The following is a 22,059-nucleotide window of genomic DNA, read 5'->3' on the forward strand; positions in this document are numbered from 1 at the left end:
TCAATCCCTGGGCCGGGATAATCCCCTGGAGAAGGAAATGGCAATCCACTCCAGAATTTTTGCCTGGAAAATCCCATGGATAAAGGAGCCTGGCAGGCTACAGTCGATGGGGTAGCCAAGAGTCAGACACGACTGAACCACTAACACACATACAGTGTCATTTTGAATTTTCAATGAGATAAGGTGAATAAAGTGTGTAGCCAAGGGTCTGGCACAAAGCTAAGATTCATTGAGGAATTCGTTTGTAACTTTCATAAAAAGAGTAAAAAGTTTTAAAGACAAAATTTCTTTTGAAAGAAACCCTCATTAACAAAAGCAATAGGGGTAGAGGTCAGAACCAGGACAGGGTTCAGAACAGCCAGCACTCAAGTCTTCCCAGTATCTCACCAGTATCTCACTAAGCTCTAAATGGTAATGAGTTGTGAGAAAAACAGTGTCTCAGAGAATCCAAGTTAAGAAATGCCACCAGCTCCCACAATACCTACCAGGATGGGAACTGGGGTTCTAAACCAGAGATTCACGCTTCCCCTCACTTCCCTCTTGCTTCCTTTTCCCTCTCTGCTGGCCCAGGCACAGGCATCCCACTACGTCTAAATTCACTCCTCACTTCTGGCCATTTTCCCAGGCCCAGTCCCTGGGACTGAGATTCTGATTGGCTCAACTCTAGGCAGGTATCCAGCCATGGTCCCACCAAATATGACCAAGGGGGTGGAGTCCAGTACAGACATGGCGCCTTTGGGTTGGACCACCTGCCCCCATCCCCACCTCCAGATTGTCTGCAGCTGTCCTCTCTGCTCAAGCTTTTCTTCTTCCTCAAGTTCTTCCTCCTCCATGATGTAGACTACTCACGGCCACCCAGCCATGACAGGGGGAAGCCTGCTGCGGTCAGTCATGGCCACGGTTCCCGGGAGTTCATTGCTGGCTGTGGGCTGGGCTGCCCCCAACCTTGTCACTTAAACTCTCCCTGGCACGTGCCACAGTTGGTAACAAACTGCCAGGCTGCTGGGCTAGAGTCTGACTGGGGTGGTCTCTTCTGGATTCCATGGCTTTTGCTAAAGAGAGGGGTCAGTTCTTCCAGGTAAATGGGTTCTCTGGCAAAACGTGACCTTCGGCAGCACTTTAGTCAGAAAACACAAAGGTTGGTCTAAGAAAAGCATGATCTGCCACATACACACACATTCTTACCCCTCTCTCTGCAGAAATAAAGAAACAAAAGACTAATGTATAATTTTTTTTTTTTAATTCTCACTGCAGCCCCCCGCTCCCCACCCCATCCCTCTGTCTGTGGACCACTTCTGCAGGCTACAGGGGACTATTGGAACAAAGCTGGGGCCTGGCACCCCCACTACACTGCCAGACCCAGAGAACAAGTCACAATCACAAATTATCACAACAATTAGCAGCTACACTTGGGAGATGGGTAAAGTGAGGCGACCCAGCTCTGCATTGTCAGCTGGTCTATTTGGCGGTGACCTTGTTCTGGAGGCGATGATATTCCTTCAGCCTGTAAACCAGATTCAAAACAAAGAAAAATGTAAATTAACAATAAAAACATGCACTCGGTTCAATTAATTCAGGCAGAGCTGGGGTGGCGGGGGGCAGCTGTTTGTTAAGACGTGTGTGAAGTTGTCTTTTTATTCTCCCTCTCTCCTCTCCTGCCCTGGTCCCTCCTGCCCTCCAATCAGGATAATGTAATTAATTTATCTTAGGGGGAAAACATTGCTTGTCATTGTTGCAGACAAAGCGTTTAACTGGCGATGGGAGAAGTGAAGAGGCCATTATGAAAACCCAGTGTGTTTCGAGCCATTTAAAAGGGTTAGAGTCATAAAACGCAGGGTGAAGGAGGCAGGGAAGTGGAGGTGACGGCCCGCCTGGATTCGATGTCTTCCCCAGTCTTGGCTCCAGGAGAAAGTGGGTCTGTGCTGAGGACATGTTATCAGGGAGAGGAAAGAGACTCATGCCTTCTTCTTGACCCTGTGCCCCCAGGAGAAGGAAGTTAGTGATTAAGAACCCAGAGCCTGATAGACTGGTTGCCAACCACCGTGCCCTTCCTGGCCACCAGGGTCTGGGCTTAGTGCTGGATATCCATGGCCTGGACTTGAACTTCCACCACACCTGTGAGGCAGATATGATTAACACCCCTACTAGTGATTTCCAGAGGTTTGGAAGGGGTCTGAACCCAAACTGCAGAACCAGGGCTTGAACCCAGGTCTGCGTGGCCTCCGTTGGTGTGCATCACGCACCCTGGGCTATGGAGGTCTGTGTCTCCAGTTAGACCTGCATGGGGACGAGAAGGCAGGAGCTGGTGGCCTTCTGTGGCTCCCTTCCACCTCTTGGCCATCTCCCTTGCTAAGCTGCTCAGGAAAGGGGCTCCTGGTGGAGTTCCTGTGGCTGGAGAGGGTGGGATTGAGTGTCACAGGCAACTCAGAAACTCGGAACTCAATGCCCGGAACTGTTGCCCTTGGCTGTCACACCTGGAGGGTCTGAGGGCCCATCGGGGGCCAGGGCTTCTCACCTGAGGGAGTTGATGTTGATGAAACCAGTGGCGTCAACTGGCTCGTAGTCTCCCTGAACATTCATGCTGCAGAAGAGCGAGAGCTCGTCAGCATCCCAGGGGCCATGGCCCCGGCGTCCGGAGGACCCCAGCCTCACAGACACCCAGGTATCTCCCGTGTGGACCCAACCCTCCCTGCACGATAGCTCTTCACTGTTTTCCTTCCGGTTCAGGGAGCCCTACCCTGTGCCGGGGCTGGAGAGCAGACAGCCACATCCCTGCCATGCAGATGGGCGGGTTGGGTCCTGGCCCCGCCCGTGCCAGCCGGGTGAACTCCGGCCACCAACCAGAGCACTGCACCTATAACCTCAGGCCACGCATCGGAGCCACCTCTGCCCTCAGGGTGTCCGGGAAGACCTGATGATGTCCAGCGGTCTGAAGCCCTGGGAGGCCGGGGTTACACACGTGACGGTGTCCCGCAAGCCTCGGGGAGGCCCCAGCCTTCAAGGTTTGTCCTCAAAACCTTTTTCACCTTGTCGGCCCAGCGAGTGAGACCGACTCTAATCCAGCTTCAAACCTGGGCACCCACCCCATGCCAGCTGGTCGGCGAAAAAGTCACCGTCAACTCCCGTTGCCCTCAGTAGAACAGATTTTTTTTCCCTCCCCATCTACAGTTTCCCTCTTACAGATCCAACAGCCTTCCTCTTTTGATTGCTCTCACTTAACTGTCCTTCGAAACCCTTCCCAACCACAGTCATTCAGATCCGGTCACCTGGTTGTGTATCCTGGCTCCACTCCCAGCACAGACCTTAGGGCAAATATTTTTGCTCTTTGAGCTCCAGTCTTCCATTTGTGAAATGGGGCCCTCATCGTTAACACTTGTCATTTAATTGCTCAGTCATGTCCGACTCTTTTGACCCCACGGACTGTAGCCCGCCAGGCTCCTTGGCCCATGGGATTTCCCAGGCAAGAGTACTGGAGCGGGCTGCCACTTCTCCTCTAGGGGATCTTCCCGACCCAGGGATCGAACCCCACATCTCCAGCGTTGCAGGCAGATTCTTTCCTGCTGAGCCAGCAGGGAAGCCCGTCCAGCATTGTCACTTGCTCCACATAAAATGATGTAGCTGGCATCTGGCAGGCACTCAGCGGCGCTAACATCACTCATGCACCTGTTCATTTACTCAGGTATTTATTAAGCACCTACTACCCAACAGGCACCGGGCCAGATGCTGGGGAAACAAAGGACCAGGCAGGAGCAGCTCCCACAGGGGCGGGGCGGCGGGTGCAGACATAAGCAATCAATCACCCACCTGCCTCGGTAATTTACTGACTGTGATCCGCTCTTTGAGGACAAGTTCAGGGTGTTCTGGCCTCAGATCTGACTCTACCAGGCCACCCTCTGAATCCCCCTGGGGGAAGGGGTTCCTCCCGTTTCTCACGGGGCCCTGTTGCATCCTGCCCTGAATCAGCCCCTTGTCTTCATGTCTGCAGAACTCTAGCCTCAGGATAAAGCGGTCTCAAGGTTCTCAGGGACAGGGAGGTGGCCTGCCCCCTCAGGACCCTTCTCCAGAGAGGTAAGATGGGGGGGTTGGGGGTGGGGGGAGCTAAGGGGGTCTGCCGTTCTTTTTCCCAGACCCTGAGGCTGTGTCTCTGACTGGCTCTTTGTGGACTGTGGGCTTGCAGACTGTCAGGGGAGGTTAAAAAAAAAAAAATCATTGTAAACTGGAGTCTCCGCACCCTGTTGCCCTGTGGCTTGTCGGGACTCGGGCCCCAGGCCTTCCCCCACCACGCCCTCGCCCTGACCTTCACGGGACCTTGAGACTGACACATGGAACTCCCACACTCCCTTCTTTTCACCTCCACGGCTCTTCCAGGGCTCAGGTGGCTAAAGTCACCAGGAGCCGATTAGCAGAGAAGATACCAGGCTTCCATGGGGCTGCTGCCTGGGACCCTTCCCCGGGCAGGGGAGAGGCTGGGCCAAACTAAAGCATCAGCCTCCTCGAATGGCTGTTACAGATGTGGCTAGGGTGATAAATGAAGCTTAACACGAGCCCTCCCTGAGCCACCCACCCGCCGCCCCCCAATCACTGAACAGACTTTGGACACCTGGCCTCACTCCTGCTCTCCAAGTTGTCATGTCCCCTTTGGAGGGTCCCTGCATTCAGCCCAGGGAGAAAGCAAGGCCGGACCCTGTTCCCCTCCTCCCTGGCCGGCCGGCCATCTCTCATGAGTCAAAACAAACTCTCCCACCCTCCTTCCTCTGCCTGGCCCTTCAGACCACCCCGGCAGCCCCTGCCAAAGAGAAGCCCACCTCTGGGACAAACTTGTCCCACCAGACTGCCCAAGAGTCCCAGAGGTGTTTCTCGGGAACTGAAAAACCTCTTAAAAAACTGTAGTTTGGGTGGTGTGGTGGTGGGGGGGTGCGCTGTGGAAAAAGAGTTTACAATGATTTTTTTTTTTTACCTCCCCTGACGGTCTACAGAAAACCTCTGTGCTTTTATTTTTGTTCATTCGAGTGGCTCTGACCTGCTCTGTAATTACGTTACTTTCTACCTACTGTGCCGCGGCATTTCCAGTTCTGCTACCTCTAGGGGCTTCCTCGCCGGTCCCTGTGACGCTGTCACTCAAGGGCTTTCAAGTCAGCGATGTAGAAATCAGAAAGAAAAGGGAAATGGTCGGAGACACAGTGAGAATAAATGCTCCTGCTTTTCTCTCTTTTTTTCCCTTTTCCCTTTTTACTTTATTCATTTAATCTCCCCGAGTGAGACTGTAAGGCTTAATGAAGGGTTGGACAGATTATTAGAGGCTGTAGATTTGGAGGGGGAGGGAAGAAAGAGCCAGAGAGAGAAAGAGAGAAGATAATTTGACATTTACCCCGACTGATCTAAACTGATTCGGTTATATTTATGGCTTATAAAGTGTTTAGAAAGATTGAAGGGGGGGGGGAGAGAAATGCAACATGGCAAAGAGAACAGAGAGAGAAAAATAATATTGACTGCCAAACAAAACTCGTACTTTAATTCCCGATTGCCTTCCGGGAGGGGAGAGCTGGCTTCAGCCGGGGCCACGCGGGGCCTGGGACTTGCGTCAGGTGGGGTTGCCCGTCCCCACCTCTTGTTTGACCAGATGACCTCCAAAGGGGCCACTTGGCTCCATGGTCAAGGCCAGTATCTCATTCAAGATGCAAACGCAGGTACAGCTAATAGGCACCTGCTAAAGAATCTGCCTGCAATGTGGGAGACCCAGGTTCGATCCCTGAGTCAGGAAGATCCCCTGGAGAAGAGAAAGGCAACCCACTCCAGTATTCTTGCCTGGGAAATCCCATGGACAGAGGCGCCTGGTGGGCTACAGTCTATGGGGTCACAAGAGTCAGACTGAGCGACTAACCCTTTCACACTTTCACCTCTGACCCAGCCTGCCAGGGCTCCCCAACCTCTCCCTCACCCTGGCCCATCGGGGAGGCAGCTCTCCTGGCTCCCTCTCACCCAGCTCTGCCGCTCCCCTTAGCAGTCTCCCCTTGGCCTTACACCCAATGTCTTCAGCCTATGTTTTTCCTTAACTCTAGCCCTGTGTGGCCAGCTGCCAGGGTTCTCCTGGCCCAAATCTCAAAGAAAACTAACCCTCAAGATGTCCGAATCCAAATGCTTGATTTCCCCCATTCCCTCAACGCAGTCATTGGCATCAAAGTGTACCCAGCGGTTCATGCCGCAAAGCCCAGGGTGGTTCTGAACTTTCCCATCTCTCTCCCCATTCAAGCCCTTTTAATTCCAGTTCCTAAATATCTGCCAAATCCATCTGCTGCTCTCTATTCCCAGAATGCAACAGACTGGTCCAAGCCTCCAGCATGTCCCACTGGGAGGCCTGGTGTCCACCCTTGCCAGCTCCCACCTCACTTAAATCCAGAGCAGCCAGAGAGGACCAAAGCCACAGGTCTGATGTGTCTGTCCTTTACAATCAGACTCCAGGGCCCTCCCACCCTGAAGTTCTTATTGTGCTGGGGATGTTCTGGGTTCTTCCATGACTCGGACTCTCTGCACGGGACAGTTTCCCTGGAAATGCTCCCACCCCCCTCTCCCCCTGGTACACTCCTTTCTTTTGGAGACCAACTCAGAGATGACTTCCACAGTGATGCGTCTCCACACCCCTATTATTATACCCAGTCCAAGTATCCTATATCTCTGGGTGGTCCGGCACCACTTTCCCTAATCCTACACTTGGGTGATCCTCTGGGGCTTTCTCCCCATCTAGCCTGTACGTTCCATGAGGACAGAGGTGGTGTGGATGCTCTTCGGGACTGTCTCCTCCAGGCCTGGCACATGCTTGGGAGCATTCTTGCTGAGAAAGCCAGTGAAAGGAGATGCTGGACCTGAGGGTCTGTGCCCAGCTGGGGGCAGGGGTGGGGGGCACCTACCTCACGAGCTCCTCATTGTAGAGGGACAGTGGGGACTCCCGACCAAGAATGTACACCTGGCCCTTGAAGACGGACACCTGCACTTTCCCTTCCACGCGCTCCTGGGACTTGGCAATGCAGTGGCGGACAAATTCACACTCGGGGCTGTGCCAGAAACCTGTGGAGAGGAAGAAACAAGGGTGCTAGTGAGGCCCACTGCGTTGTCTGCCCCAGGCCAGGATATGGAGGGAACTGGGATCCACGTGGGGCACCCCCAACCTTGCCCCGTCATGACAGACGTGAGCCTGGGAGGGAGGCGGTCCTGAATCTATGTTGTTCAATGTGGAGTCCTGGCTCAATGTGCACTTCTAAATCACCACACCGAGGAGCAAGCCCACCCGCCCGGTCCTGTGACCTTGTAGGGTTCTCCCCCCATCCCTGCTAGGATGCAGTCACCTCTTAAGGGTCAGGAGGAGGGGAATCTAACCTACTGCTTCATGCCACAGATATTCAGGGGGCTCCACAGGTCAGCTACTGGGGAGACAGTGGTGAAGGGGCCCCCATCTGTTGCCCACAGGGGGCTCAGTTGTATCAGGGCAGCAGACCTCAAGTAGGACTCAGATATATGCTACCAAGTGATGGGGGTGCCCAGCTGGGTGGTGGGTTTGGGGTCAGCAAGACCCGGCGTGTGGGGCCTTCACCTCTCTGTGCCTGTTCCCCCATCTGCTAAGCGGGAATGACCCTACCTTCCTGCACCCCCAGGACTAGCAGGCTTACTGTGTGTAGAGGCTGTGGGCTCGGGACTGCTGTGAACACTGGGCCAAGAGCCAGGCAGAGCCCCACCGCTCAGAATGGGCAGACCCCTTATCCATGCCCCTTGCACTGGAAGCTTGGAGTCTTAACCACTGGACCACTAGGGAAGTTCCTGGACTAGCTCTTTGAATCCTCCCAAAGAATCTTGGGACAAAAATTTCCCTTAGCCTCTTTCTTTTCTGTGCGAGGAAGTTAGGCTCAGGGAATTTGAGACTTTTCCCCGATCACACAGGCTGTAGCGGTGGGGGCCTGACCTCAGTGGGCCGGACCTCTAATAACTCTGCCTTGTATGATTGTCTTGCAGCTTTGCCGTCTGCATCTAAAACACCCCTGAAGTGCCTGAGAAATGCATTGCACCCCACCCCTCCTGCCCCGAACCCCTCAGGCCAGGGAGGGCTGTGTGTTCAGGCCGTGATCGGGGTTGGGGGAGGGACAGGGCGAGGGGTAGGATTTCTCTGAAACGGAGCTGGAAAGGTGAGCCTACCTGGGCAGCTGTGGGGCCAGATGGTGTGTGATCTCCTGCCCTGATAAAGGGTCAGGTCAGCCAGGTCTGTGGCTATTGTTGGAGACTCAGGCCTCCGGGGGCACCTGCGGAGGCTCTCCATGGGAATGGGGAGCAGGCCCTCCCTGCGATGGGCCCGGGGGCTCGCAGACGTCGGGGAGGGCCGGGCAGGGAGAGAAGGGGTCGGATCCTCCACCTCCGGCTCCACCTTGTCAGCCCACGTGGTCCCTGTGCCTCAGTTTCCTCGTTTGAACAGTCAGGCGCTACTAACCACGCTCCAGGGGCTGTGTGGACTCAGCGAGCACTTCTGCTTTTGAGATCTGAATCTGGCCTCTGCCAGTCCTCACTGTATGCAGGGCGATAGACACCCCGAGAGGGAGAGAACCTTTCCAGCGTGGAGTGCTCCTGCCTCTAACCCGGACTCCCGTGGGGGGGGACTCTAAGGGCCACACACCCCTCCCCACCCCGTGCCCCAGGGGCTCGGCGATCTTTCTAAGTCAGGGTAATCAGCCCCTTAGGTTCACAGGTCGGAAGAGAGGTGGCGATGTAGCCAGAGAAGCGGGCAGAGAACCCAGTAGGAGCTCCTGGGCTTTTATCTCCCAGTAGGAGCTTTCATAACCCAGTAGGAGCTCCTGGGCTTTTTGTCTCTCCTGCTGCCTCCACGGGGGCCTTACACCCAGGTTTCTTTTCCCAGCAGAACCAACCCGGGGTGGGGGGACAGTGAGCCCTGAGCACTGCCCTGGGGAGACCCTGAGTGTCCCAGGCTGGGGGTGCATGGTGGGTGGGGCTGAGCCAAACTCTGTATTAATTAGGATGACAACCCTCTATGTATTACACCCATTTTACTGTTGAAGAAACCGAGGTGAGGGGAGAGGTGAGCTATACCCCCTAAATGAGAGGGGCCCTGAAGCTGGGGTCCTGCCAGCATGACCCTGCGGGGTGACACCCATGTCTGCTCCTTGAGGGAGGGTGTCTGTGCGGACCTCATACAGGCACATTAGGAAATTCGAGAATGGCATGAGAGGAGGGAGAGACAGTGGGCACAGAAGCCAGGGCAGCTGGGAGCGGGCCCGAGACAGAAGGGCTTTCTTGGGCCTCAGTCTTCCCGGGCCCTGAGACCACAAGGGGCTCTGAGGAAGCCAAGGAATGATAGATCTGCAGGGAGAGCTAGACAGAACAAGAGGGGATCTGGCCCAGTGCCCTTTATCTTACAGGAGGGGAAACTGAGCTGAGGGAGGAGACAGACCTACTCAAGATCCACCCAGACCTACCCAGCCAGAGGCAAAGCCCTGTTCTCCTGTGTTCACACTCGGAGACCAGGTCAGGCACTCTTCTAGAGGCTTTGCAAATATCTATGCAATGCATATGTGCTAAGTCACTTCAGTCGTGTCCGACTCTTTGCAACCCTATGGACTGTAGTCCACCAGGATTCCCTGTCCATGGGATTCTCCAGGCAAGAATATTGGAGTGGTTGCCATTTCCTTCTCTAGGGGATCTTCCCAACCCAGGGATCAAACTTGTGTCTCTTGTATCTTTGGCATCGGCAGGCGGGTTCTTTACCACTCATGCTACCTGGGAAGCCCATATCTATGTATTGAGTCCTCACTGTAAGGCAGGCAGCCTTATCTCCACACTTCAGATGAAGAAACTGAGGCACAGGGGGCTTAAGGAACATGCTGAAACTAAACCCCACTCCAACATTTATGCATCCCTAACGTGAGAAATCCTATCACACAGCCCCTTGGAGCTGTTGAGGGAACAGGCTGCTATCAGAGGCTGACCTTGACATCTATGGGGGCCTGGACATCAGAGGCACCTGGCTGAACAACTACCTGGGAGGGGCCTCCACGCTGAGGTTTCATTTCCTTTGAAACCTAATCACTGTAACCTTGGGGATTTAGGGGGCTCAGTGGGTGACAGCAAGGACTCAACACAGGCGGCCCAGGGCAGAGACACCAGCCCCTCAGCTGGGGGCCAACCTGTGCCCCAGACACTCAGGGTGGGCCTGTACACGCCAGGCCCCTCGCAAATGGCCTCAGTCCACCTCCCCATCCCCCAGTATCTACTGAAGTGCCCGAGAACTTGGCCTCTGAAGCCAGCTTGTCCTGGGCTCCAAGCCACAGCTCAGCAGCTCTGAAACCTTGGACAAGCATTTTCATCTCACCTCTGTGCAGCTAAGATTAGGTAATACCCGGCTCAGGGCCGGGCAGCAAGAGGCGGCAGCCGATCTAGCATGGGGAGCCTGGCAGCCTGGTCCCCGCTCGGCCTCCACAGACGCCCCAGGAGCAGCCTCGGCCAGGTGCTGTCCTCCATCACAGCCTGCCACGGCTTAATGATTCTCCCGCTTTGTAACCCAAATCCACCTTTCAGCGTGGAAACCCCACTGAGCACGAGTCCGCAGGAGACAATGGTATTTAAACACCTGTCTGTACCTGGGAAGAAGGGGGCCCTGGGGTTTCAAAGCTGCTGGGAACAATGGGAGGGAGGAATAATGCCAGCCAATAACCACCACATCGCCCTGAAACCCCGAGATGAGTTACAGCTATTCCAAGGTTTCAGAGGAAGCAAAACCTCCAAGTAGGGGACCAGTGGAAGAGGTGAAACTTATACAGCAGGCAGTTACTATGAATATTAACTTTCCTGGGGTCCCTCTGACACCCAGGCTCCCAGAGAACGGCAGGTCATCCTCCCGACAGCTGAGAGGGGCTATTATGATGTGATTTCTCAAATTAGGGAGATGTGACTGTTACAGAACAGGGTCAATCCTTTCTGGGAAGGGCCAGATAATAAATATTTTAGGCTCTACAGGCCATGTAGCTCCTCTAGGTACTACTCAGCTATGCCAGAGCAGTTCCAAAGTGGCCACAGACAACAACATGGACACAAATGAGCAAGGTGGAGCCAAAAAAAACTATTGGTTGTTGTTTAGTTGCGAAGTCATGTCTGACTCTTTTGTGATCCCATAGATCGTAGCCTGCCAGGCTTTTCTGTCCATGGGATTTTCAAGGCAAGAATATTGGAATTGGTGGACCATTTCCTTCTCCAAAAAACTATTTATGGATGCTGAAATTTGAATTTCCTATGATTTTACATGCAATCGCTATTACTTAAAAAAAATTTCTCCAACCATTGAAAAATATAAAAACTAGTCTTAGCTCATGGGCTAAACAAAAACAGGCAACAGGCTGGACTTCATCACTCCTAGTATAATGTCTGGGATGGATCTGGAGTCAGGAGGCCTGGTCAGACGGCACGTGAGGCATGGAAACTCAGTCTCCTCACCTGTGAAATGGGTGCTTTCACAGGGCCTGGTGGCTTCCCAGTGGGGATCTGGCCCATGTAGTGCTCAGGCCCTGTTCTCGGCCAAGGTAGGCTTCCTCTTGCTGGAGGCAGTTCATAGAGTGGCTCTGGGTTCTGCCTGGAGACAGGCTGACCTGAGGTCCAGCCCAGCTTGGCCACTTCCAGTTTGGTAACTCTCTATAAGCTCCGTTTGCCCCGAGCCTCAGTTTCTGGCCGCAGCTCTCTTAGGAACTTGGGGGAGGGAGGCCCCCAGGGATGGTTCGTGTCCCTACACGGTGCCAGGTACCCGGCACATGCTGGATGAAACTTGGCAGGATGCTGCCCTGGCCCCTCCTGCGGTCCCATGGGTTGCAGGCAGCAGAGCAGCAGGACACCCCGGGGAACTGGCGCGCTTCCCTCAAGACTGCATGAACACGGCAGGTCCCACCGTCCCCTCCGCACTCCATGTCCCCTGCCTTCTCTCCAGCCCCTTCAACCTGTAGCTTCCAGGCTCTCGCGCAGGTGGCAGTGGGTGAGTTGGGACCCGGGTGCCCCTGGGTCAGGGAGGGGAGGGAGTCAGCTGCAGGGTCTACGCACCCGTGTAGACCAGCTCGGCGAATTTCAAGCCCAGGCCTTGCTTGATTTTGCGTACTTCCCGGTCCATGGTGAAGGCCTCGATGTCTAAATGAGCGTGGTAAAGGATCGTCCCCGCTGGGGTCTCGTAGATACCTAGCCATTTTTCCAGGCAGGGGGAAGAGAAGAAAAAAAAGAGAGAAACGCATGAAACCCAAACTGTCAGCCAATGACAAAAAAAAATAATAATAATAATGACTCGTCTGACAGGAGACAAGCCGGTCGGACCCATTCACTCCCAGCTTGCTGCAAAATGCATCTGCCATTATGTTCACGCTGGGGCCACGACAGTCCACTCTGCGGCTTGCGGAGAAAATGTCTAGATGCCCCCCTTTGCAGAGGCCCTCAGACGCTGGAAAATGACAGGGTTTCAGAGCCGCTCCCCCCTCCTCCCCAACTCATGCCCACCGGCCCGCAGCTGAAAACCTGTAATTAAACCGATTCTGCTGGAGCCCAGGGCCCTGAACGTCCCTTCCTGCCTTCCCCCAGGGAGCCAGGGGAGGGAACGGCTGTTCACACACATGCACACGCGTGGACACATGTGCACACACATGCCACTTTTGGCTGGCGTCTCCCCTGCAGCCTCATCTCTGCAGAGAAATCCTCACCACCTTGGTCAACTTGGGGCTGACCCCGCTGTACTGATGGGGAAACTGAGCCCAGGAGGAGGAGGGACGTAGCTGAAGTGGAGCTGGGAACGGGATCTGGGCCCCCAAGTCCCTGAGTGGTGCTGTCTGCTGCCCTGTGGACCAGCAGGTGATGAGGCCAGACCCAGAAGGTCATGGGGAGATGGTCTTGATCAGTGCCCTCCCCATCATCTCTGACCCAAATCTTCCATTTGCTAAACAACCTGCTTGAACCACGCTGTCTCCAAGTGACATGGGGGCACCTGGCCCTGGGCTGAGTGTGGCCCTGGGAGGGAGATCTGACGAGTGCGTGCCACCCTAGGTTTGGGGACACTCAGGCACCAAGAGGCAGGATTGGCCCGGCAATCCTGGCGGTATACTCCCATGACTCAAGTTCGGGTGAGCACCTTGGATAAACCTGCCTTGTGTCTGCTGTCCTGATGGGACGCTCATAACCCTCCCCGACGAACGCCACCCCCAAAAGTCCCTTTCTTCCCACCAAATAATGTTACGGTGTTAAAGGGGCAGATTTTTGGTTTTCCTCAAAATTTATGTGGTTATCTTTCTGCAGAAGGGATTCATACACCCAAGTTCATGGCAGCATTATGCATAAGGGCCAAAAGGTGGAAGCAATCAAAATGCCCAACAACAGATGGATGGATAAACAGAAAGAGATATTTCCATAGTGAAATATTCAGCCTTAAAAGGAAGTCCTGATACATGCAAGGACAAGATGCGCAGTGAAATCAACCAGAGATAAATCACCAAGAGACAAATTCTGTGTCATCCTGCTTACGCGAGGTTCCCAAAGGAGTCCAGTTCATAGAAACCAAGGAGAATGCTGGGTACCAGGGGTTGGGGAGGAGGAGAGGGGAGTTGGTGTTTAATGGAGCTTCGCTTTAGAAAGATGAAAGAGTTCTGGAGATGCAGGCTAGTGCCTACACAACATGAATGTTGTATTTAATGCCACTAAACAGTACACTCAAAACAGTTTAAATGACAAGCTTTACGTTTTGTGTTTGTTGTTGTTCAGTTGCTAAGTCATATCCAATGCTTTGCGAAACCATGGACTGCAGCACACTGGACTTCCCTTGGAAGTCTCTTGGACATCTCTCGGAGTTTGCTCAAATTCATGTTCAATGAGTCAGTGATGCTATCTAACCATCTCAACCTCTGCTCCCCCCTTCTTTTGCCTTCAGTCTTTCCCAGCATCAGGATTTTTTCCAACGCTTTGTATTTTACCACAATTTAAAAATGCTTAAAAAAAAACAACACACCCAAAACCCAAACCAAAAAGGAGGAGATTGTTTAAACTCTGAAGTACATAGGGGACACGAACAAGGTTGTGTCTGATGTAAGTAGCCAGAAATTTTCTCCTCTGAGAACTTCTCTAGTTTTTAATCTTTAAGGCTGGGAATCCACAGAAATGTCAGGATCCTTAAGGATGGCCTGTATTTTCCTAACTCAGCTGCAAACCCAGCATTCAGACAGCCTTAGGCGGAAGCTCAACATATACAAAGATGAGGTCTAGCTGTGGGGAGCAGAGGTCCCCCTGCAAACCCTGGACTCCACAAGCAGCCCTTAAAAATCCTGATTTGGCCCAGCACACCCAGTTCACAGATGGGGAGACTGAGACCTGCCTCTGAATTTTCCATCTCTGCTCTTGGTTGCCTCTTAGGCCTTTTGCAAAGTGATCCAGTGCTCACCAAGCATGAAGGGGACACCCAAGTCTGAGGTGCTGTGGCCAAGGAAGAGTGTTCCCAAGGCTCTGAGGTGCTCCAGAGTGGAAAAGAGCCTCTCTATGGGGAAGCGAGTCTCTTATCTGCAACCCCCCCACATCCTGGGGTTCGGGGACATGCACGTCAGAGAGGCAAGGCACTGCTAGGACACGCTGGTCCTGTTTCACTCATGTGGCCGCAGCTCTTGGGCCACTTCTGCTGTCCTGAATCAGTTGTGAGGGTCAATGCCTCCCCGATAGGAAAACACCACCATCCCCCAGTTCCCGCAGCAGGCCCAGGCCCTCAACTCCCTGGGGAGTGCCTCGGGCCCCCACCACCCCTCATCATGACTCTCATAAACACTGTTCAAACCAGCTCTGCCATCCAGGTCCGCAGACTGCCTCAGAGACACACGCCCGCAGGAGCTTAGCAGGGCTAACAGCGTGGGAGGCAGATGCATGGCTGAGAAAACGACAGCGTGAGATGGGGGCACAGGGACACAGAAATCCCGTGAAACGCAGACGAGAACTCAGCACAGGCTTTGGGGCTGGCTCCTTCTGGGGACAGTTGTTCGGTCCCTCAGTCGTGTCTTGGCAACCCCGTGGACTGCAGCACGCCAGGCGTCCCTGTCCTTCACCATCGCCCGGAGTTTGCTCAAACTCATGTCCACAGTAGGGGACAGTAGGGTGGCTTCCAATGACCTCAGGCCACTGAGAAAGGCCTGATGCTTACAGCAGTCTGTTTACAATGCTAGAGGTGTGCAGAGCTTTTGGAAATATCTGCCTCCAAAAAAAATGACAGAAATAACCACAAGGTAAAAGGGGCAAGCTTTCAATTATTCTAGAAACTTTATCACCAAAAACCACCAAGAGCAAAACAATAGCAAAGCCTTATTTGTCTTCTCATTTTAGCAACTCAATATATATCTACTATATACCGGGCTTCCCACGTGGCTGAGGGGTAAAGAATCTGCCTAACAATGCAGGAGATGTAAGAGATACAGGTTTGGTCCCTGGGTAGGGCTGATCCCCTGGAGGAGGAAATGGCAACCCATTCCAGCATCGTTGCCTGGGAAATCCCGTGGACAGAGCAGCCTGGTGGGCTATAGTCCGTGGGGTCCCAAGGAGTCAGACACGACTGAGGTCTCAGCACTACGTACTAGGAACTCAGTATTTACTGGACTAGAAACGGGCCTTCTAATTCTTCCTAATTATTACTTTTGCCACATTTTGGAAAAACCCGGAAACTTTCAAACCTGCTTGGAAAAGGAGACAGTGGCAAGTGTCGACTGCTTTTTTGACTAAGTCCCACCGAGACCCGCCTGAAGGTGAGCACCCAGACAACGTCCCCGGTGCCTATGTGGTTTCATTTCTGGAACACTGTCGCCAGCTCCCTAGCATCACCTCCCCACAGGCCAGACACGAAACAGGACCAGTCGCTGGCAGAGTGAGAGGACATCCGCGCTTTCCATCGAGGAAGAGCTATGACTTGTCCTAGCCCTCCACCCCCGTTGTTGTTATTTAGTTGCTCAGTCGTGTCTGACTCTTTGTGATGCTATGGACTGTAGCCCGCCAGGCTCCTCTATCCATGGGATTCTCCAGGCAAGAATACTGGGGCGGGTTGCCATTTCCTTCTCCAGCCCGGGGATTGAACCCGCATCTCCTGCGTTGGCAGGCAAGTTCTTTGCCACTGAGTCACCCGAGAAGCCCCTGTCCCCCACCACCACCCCCAAACTGCCCCATCATCGCTGTCCCCAGGAAAAGAGCAGAGAGTGTCTGGTGGACAGTCACCCATTCCGGAGCCCTCAGAATCAGCCACAGGACCGTCAGCCCTCCGAGGGCGCCGCGGGGAGTCGTAGGCAAGAAGAGAATCCTCAGCCGTGAAACACACCAGCACGATTAATATTCCCGTTCCTTGCCTTAGAAGGTGTTAAAGTTAATTGTGACTGATCAAAAAGCTTGTTTTCAGGTTGCTTGCTGTCGTGTGTGTGTGTGTGTGTGTGTGTGTGTGTGTGTGTGTGTGTGTATTAAAGCTTTCCCTCTCCTCTCCACAGGGATGGGGGTACAGATGATTTCTGTGTATTTCTTCTGGAAAAAAAAAATCACTTAAAAATAAAAACCCAGTGACAGAATCCTGATGCTTAAAGACTATGGATTTGGGGCTTTTGACAGTCGGCATACAAACCACTGCGCAAAAAGAAGGAGGAAATGACAGCTGAGTCTCGGTGTCGCTGGGGAAGAGACAACAGACATCTTCCGAGTGACACGCACAGCGGATTCAAGTGTCTATTTTCATCTCCCCGTGTTTACAGGAAAAAGACAGAGGTGTCAGCGGTTCTCTGCGGAGCGGCTTCAATCACACCATAATTACTGCCGAGGAGCGGGTGGGGGAGAAGGGCGAGGAGCTGGGGGGCGGCCGGGGTGGGGGGAGAGTGGACCGAGGAGGAAGAGGTGGGAACCAAAACAGCTGCGGCCGCTTAAATTTTTCTCATCTGTTTTCCCAAGGCTGCCAGGTTAGCCCAGAAATTGAGCAATTTGGCAGAATTGAGTGGGATCGGCCAACTCGGCCGGGGGGTGGGGGTGCAGATGTGGATGTTAAGGCGCCTGGACCACCGCCTCTGGTCCTTTGGGTAAGCAGTGTCCAGAGGAAGGGGAGGGAAGCTGGGCTGGAGCCCAAGAGCTCCCGTTTAGGTCCCATGGCCGAGGAGAGAGGAGCTGCCATGGTGATGGGGAGGCAAGTCCCCGTGGGTTGCTAGCCTTCCTCTATGCTCCCAGTGCCCCACGGGCCCCACCCTGGGAGTCAGGGTGGGCCTCTGACGCTGGCTACTCTGGGCTTCTGGGAATGCGAACACCTTTGCCTCACAGGTCTCCCTCCAATCTGGAATGTTCCATCTGAGCAGAGACTCTGGGAGGTCTGGAGAGGCGGGAGGCAACTCTTAAGTCTTTCTTCGCCAGAAAGTGATGGCGTGAGGAGAAAGTGAGAGAGGAGGGGAGGATGTGAGAGAGATGGGAAGGATGGGAGAGTGATGGGAAGGAGGGAGGAAGATGGAAGAGTGTGGAAGGGAGGAGTGGAGGGGAGAACAGAAGGCAGGTGAAGAGGAGAGGGCGGAGAGAGTCACAGAGGGAAGCGGCAGAGGTGAGACCCGTGGGGCAGGGCTGGGGGGAGAGGAACCAGCCGGGAAGAGGGTAGGGAAGGACCAGCGCCAGCTCCTTCTCGGCTTCCCTCCTGCCTGCCTCGCCCCCCTTCTCCTCCCCACTGATTTCATTTACTTCACTTAATTAGCCCCCCTCCAGAGTTAAAAAGATAATGTGATAATGACGATGTGAACAGCCACAATACAGCGAAAGCTACTCCATCTGCGGCTTCCCCAGCCCCTGGCCCACTGACCCCATGGCCCCAAGTGCCGCAGACCTGGCCACCCCAGACCCGGGACATTAGCACTGCCAGCTTCCTACCCACCCGCCCTCCCCCACCCCGGCAAAAAAAAAAAAAAAACAAATAGCCCTTAACCAATTTCAACTCCAAGCTTTGTAAAATCAATACAAATGACATTTCCCCCTTGTACACCAACATACGAACAATAGCACCTTCCTGCTCTGCCCTCCATATAATTGACAATTAACAGCTTTTCCCCTGACCGTAGACCTAATAAAAATCTTGTGGGCGAATCCACGACGTCTTCCTTTATTGCCCCTCTTTCTTTCTCATAGTGACTTATTGGGAGTGGAGAAATAAAAAACAAGACCTTCCCCTAAAATTATGAAGCTACTTTCTTTTCTCACTCCCCAAGTCAGAAAATAGGCAAGGCACAACTTGCTGAGAGAGAAGGTGAGATACCCTAGTGCGCCCACCTTTGCTGGTGGGAGTTGCAGAGGCAGAAAGTGGTTTGCCTGAGGACACACAGCAAGCAACTCTCAGGCTAAATCCTATGCTTTTAGGGAAGGCCCCCCAGAGGTGCACACGCAGTACCTGGGCAGCGTGAGGGCTCTGCTCCAGGAATCTTCCTCAGGTGGATGGTAAGAAGCCAAGGCAGTTGGAACTGAGTGCCAACCTCATGGCTCCAGTCTTCAAAGGTGACAACACCCCCAGTTCTGGGGAACAGGTAGGAAGCCTACCTCCAGGCATGGCACCCACTATAGGTCAACACAGAGGTGTTCGATGCACACAACAACCCATCTCACGGATGAAGCCTCTCTGAAGAGGCTACGTCGCTTTCCCAGGAGGGATGGAGCCAAGGCAGGCAGTCAAGTCCGGTACCCAAGCCTGGCCCCTGACACCAGCCCTTCAATGCGCCTCTGCCAGGTATCCAGGAGGCCGGCCAGCCTCACACCTAACCCCTCACCCACTGGCCACTTAGGCTGCTCCTACCACTCATAGTGGGAGGCTCCCACTCTGTTCTAGTCCAGCTTCTTCTACCATGAAGTCTATTCTCCTGCCACCTCTTTCAGGACGTCTTCCCAGAATAGTCCAGTCCACTTGGGTGCCATTTCACAGAGTGATCTCAGGCTATCTATCCATTGTCGGCACTGTTGATCTGCACCCACAGCCAGTGATGCCTGCCTTGGACAGAGAAGGGACATGATCATGATGCAGATTGGACAGTTCCCACAGGGCAAAGGCCGCCTTTGCCCTTTCAGCATCCCTATGGGACTGCTGCATTTAAGAAGCTCGTCCACTGGGCCAGTTCCTGCTCATATACATGGCCTAGAACCGGAACCTGCCCCACTGCAGAGTTCAAGCTCTCAGCCCTCCACCCCATGCCTCTCTGGGACTCAACATTAGTCCTGATCCTACCAGCAACGTGCCTGTGATTTGGAGCCTTGGTTTCCCCGCCTTTAAAGGGAGGGTGCTGGGCTCTGGCTCACTGAGTTCCCTCCGGGGTCTGCCTCAGATAATCTGCATTGTGCTGCTTCCCAAGGGCAAAGTGAGACAAAGGGACATTTAATCAGATGTTAATATAGGTAAGACACAAAGGTAAGTGAGGGTAAAAGGGAGCAGCTAATTAGTAATATTGTTCTCCACAAGGTCTTCTCGAGACTTTCAATTAGGTTGTTTTTCACAATAATAGTCTTGTCGAGGAGGAAAAAAAACACACACAAGAGGCAAAGCCACTTTCCTTCCTTCTTCCCATTTGAGATAAATTCAAACAGGTCAGAGCCAGAATGATCCAACTCCTGTCCCAACGCCTGCCACATTGCACCTGGGGAAACTGAGCCACCAAGTCCAAGGTCATCAGGCAGGAGCAGTGAACCTGAACTCCACGTGGGAGCCCTGGCATCCTGCCTCGAGGACCAGTGCCCTAACCTGAAATCTGCCTTCAGTTCTCTTTGGATTTTATAGTCTTAGTGAAAACATCCCGAGAGACAAAGGGCCATGACCTTGGCCTGGATTTCTTTGGTCACGTCATCTTTTTAACTTGACCTTAGCAAAGCGATCTGAACACCTGCTCACACAAGGACCTTAATCCCACCACCGGTATTCCTAACGGCTGGCTTGCCCCTCCCTTGTGGAAGTCAGAAGCACGCAGCATCGCTTCATCATGGGGGACACAAGATCTCGAATGGGATGGGGGTTGGGTATAGTCGAGATGACCCGATGAGGGGCTGAGAGGGAACCACGGGCTCTGCGTCCGCTTGCGCACCAGCCTCACCTCCTTCCAGGTCCAGCCAGAGGTGGATATGGGCTGGGCAGCCACTCAGCACCAAGGCAGAGCCCCACCCCAGCATCATGCAAAAAGTCCAGTCCTAAAGGAAATCAACTCCGAATATACATTGGAAGGACTGATGCTGAAGCTGAAACTCCAGTTCTTTGGCCACCTGATGTGAAGAGTTTACCCATTGGAAAAGACCCTGAAGCTGGGAAAGATTGGAGGCAGGAGAAGGTGGCGACAGAGGATGAGATGGTTGGATGGCATGATCAACTCAATGGACATGAGTTTAAGCAAGCTCTGGGAGATGGTGAAGGACAGAGAAACCTGGTGTGCTGCAGTCCATGGGGTTGCAGAGTCAGACACGACTGAGCGACTGGACAACGACCATGTCATGAGACAGGCCCTCAGGCTCTGGCTAGCTCATAGCGCCCACTCCTGGAGAGATTCCCACCCTGCCAGGCCAGCTGGCCTCCTCAATGTCGCCTTAATGACCACGAAATCGGCCCTATGTGGCCTGCCTCTAAGCCTGGCTGACCTGCCGCCCGGGGCATTGGAGTGCCTGACCTCCGGGCCCTGGGCCCGCCTCCTTTCTCCTCTGTGCCTCTCCCTGCTCCGGGGACAGCTCTTCTTCTGATGCCATCAGAAGGCAGTGGTCAAGGGTCCCTCATCCCCACTTCACAGAAGGGAAACTGTCTGGCAGGGTGAAAGGACTTGCCCAAAGTCAGCCTGGGAGTAGCAATGCTGGAACACGATGGGGGTGGGGGGTGTGTGTGTCAGGGGCCTCTGGGAGCCGAGCCATGCCCCCAAGGGTGGCGAGCAGACTTACCCCGGGACTTCATCCCGATGAAGCGGTTTTCCACGATGTCAATGCGGCCCACGCCGTGTTTGCCACTGTGGGAAGAACCATCTGGTCACTGGGGGCCACGTGCAGGGCATCAGGGTTCAAGACTCAGAGGACATCTGAGCAGTGAACTTGTCCAAACACCCATTGTACAGGTGGGGCAACTGAGGCCCAAGGAGGGAAGGGATTGCCTGGGACACACAGTGAGCTCAGTGTGTGAACTTCCGTTACCTCCACCTGGGCCTGGCGTGGTACCCAGCCCTCTCCACTGCTCAGCTGTCCTTCTAGCCTGGCCTCACACCCAGCTGAGACCTGGGGAGGCTCGACTGGACCATCCCCAGGGGCAGAAGATGCTGTGGCGTTGTTCCCATCTAAGGCCCAGGGCCACCGGGACTCTCGTACAGAACCAAACCCTACGCCTATGGGGCTGGTGCCAGGGCTGACTGCAGGACACGGGCCTGTCTCTTCAGCCCCTGCAGCTCAGGCTGGGGCCATTAGTCTCAGCAGTCCGGGCGGGCTGGCCTGTGGTTCCCGGGAGGCACTCACGCGACTTCATTCAGGTACAAGAAAAGCTCCAAGGCCGTGCTGCGGGTGGTGCCATCCCCAACGTTGGTCACCTTCACGGGGACCCCTAGGGCGGGAGGAGAGGGCAGGGGCCCATGGTCAGTGCTCAGCGGAGGAGTCTGGCTGCCATCCCGCCCTCCCTCTCCGCCCGCAACGCCTTAAATGGATGTGACAGATATGGACTCCAAATGACTCCTTGAGAAGCCCAGTGCAGGTTGAGGCCTGCTGGGGAGAGAGAAGGGGCGAGAAAGCCCCCCAGAATGAAAGGAAAAATGCAATAAAAACGCTCTCCCCCACCCTTCCCATTCTCTCTGCCCCTTTTGCATTTAGGGGCTGTGAAATTGGAACCAGGCCCTGAACTAATTGAATTTCACGCTCCGCCATTGTCTTACGAGGGAGGACCTTCTGTCCCACCAGTTACCGGGGGGCCCGCCTGGCCGAGGTGTGGCTGAACTCATACACACACACACACACACACACACACACGGCCCCCTGCCACGTCTGTCAGGCGGTCCCCCATGCCCCGACCCTGTACCCCAGATCGGGGCG

General features: G+C 54.2%; 1 protein-coding gene across 1 annotated transcript in view; it reads right to left on the reverse strand.

Moving 5' to 3' along the window:
- Positions 1–1,237: 1,237 nt before the first annotated feature.
- ASS1 (argininosuccinate synthase 1) overlaps positions 1,238–22,059 on the reverse strand; it is a 50,391-nt gene continuing 29,569 nt past the window's right edge. The window contains exons 10-15 of the mRNA XM_065928246.1: positions 21,493–21,577; positions 20,932–20,996; positions 12,076–12,207; positions 6,906–7,062; positions 2,516–2,581; positions 1,238–1,504 (exon numbers count right to left, since the gene is read on the reverse strand). Coding sequence (XP_065784318.1) covers positions 1,459–1,504; positions 2,516–2,581; positions 6,906–7,062; positions 12,076–12,207; positions 20,932–20,996; positions 21,493–21,577 — 551 coding nt within the window. The 3' untranslated portion in view covers positions 1,238–1,458. The remainder of the gene's footprint in view (positions 1,505–2,515; positions 2,582–6,905; positions 7,063–12,075; positions 12,208–20,931; positions 20,997–21,492; positions 21,578–22,059) is intronic.

The sequence above is a fragment of the Muntiacus reevesi genome, chromosome 3 (genome assembly GCF_963930625.1).
Source record: "Muntiacus reevesi chromosome 3, mMunRee1.1, whole genome shotgun sequence".
Taxonomy (NCBI): Eukaryota; Metazoa; Chordata; class Mammalia; order Artiodactyla; family Cervidae; genus Muntiacus; species Muntiacus reevesi.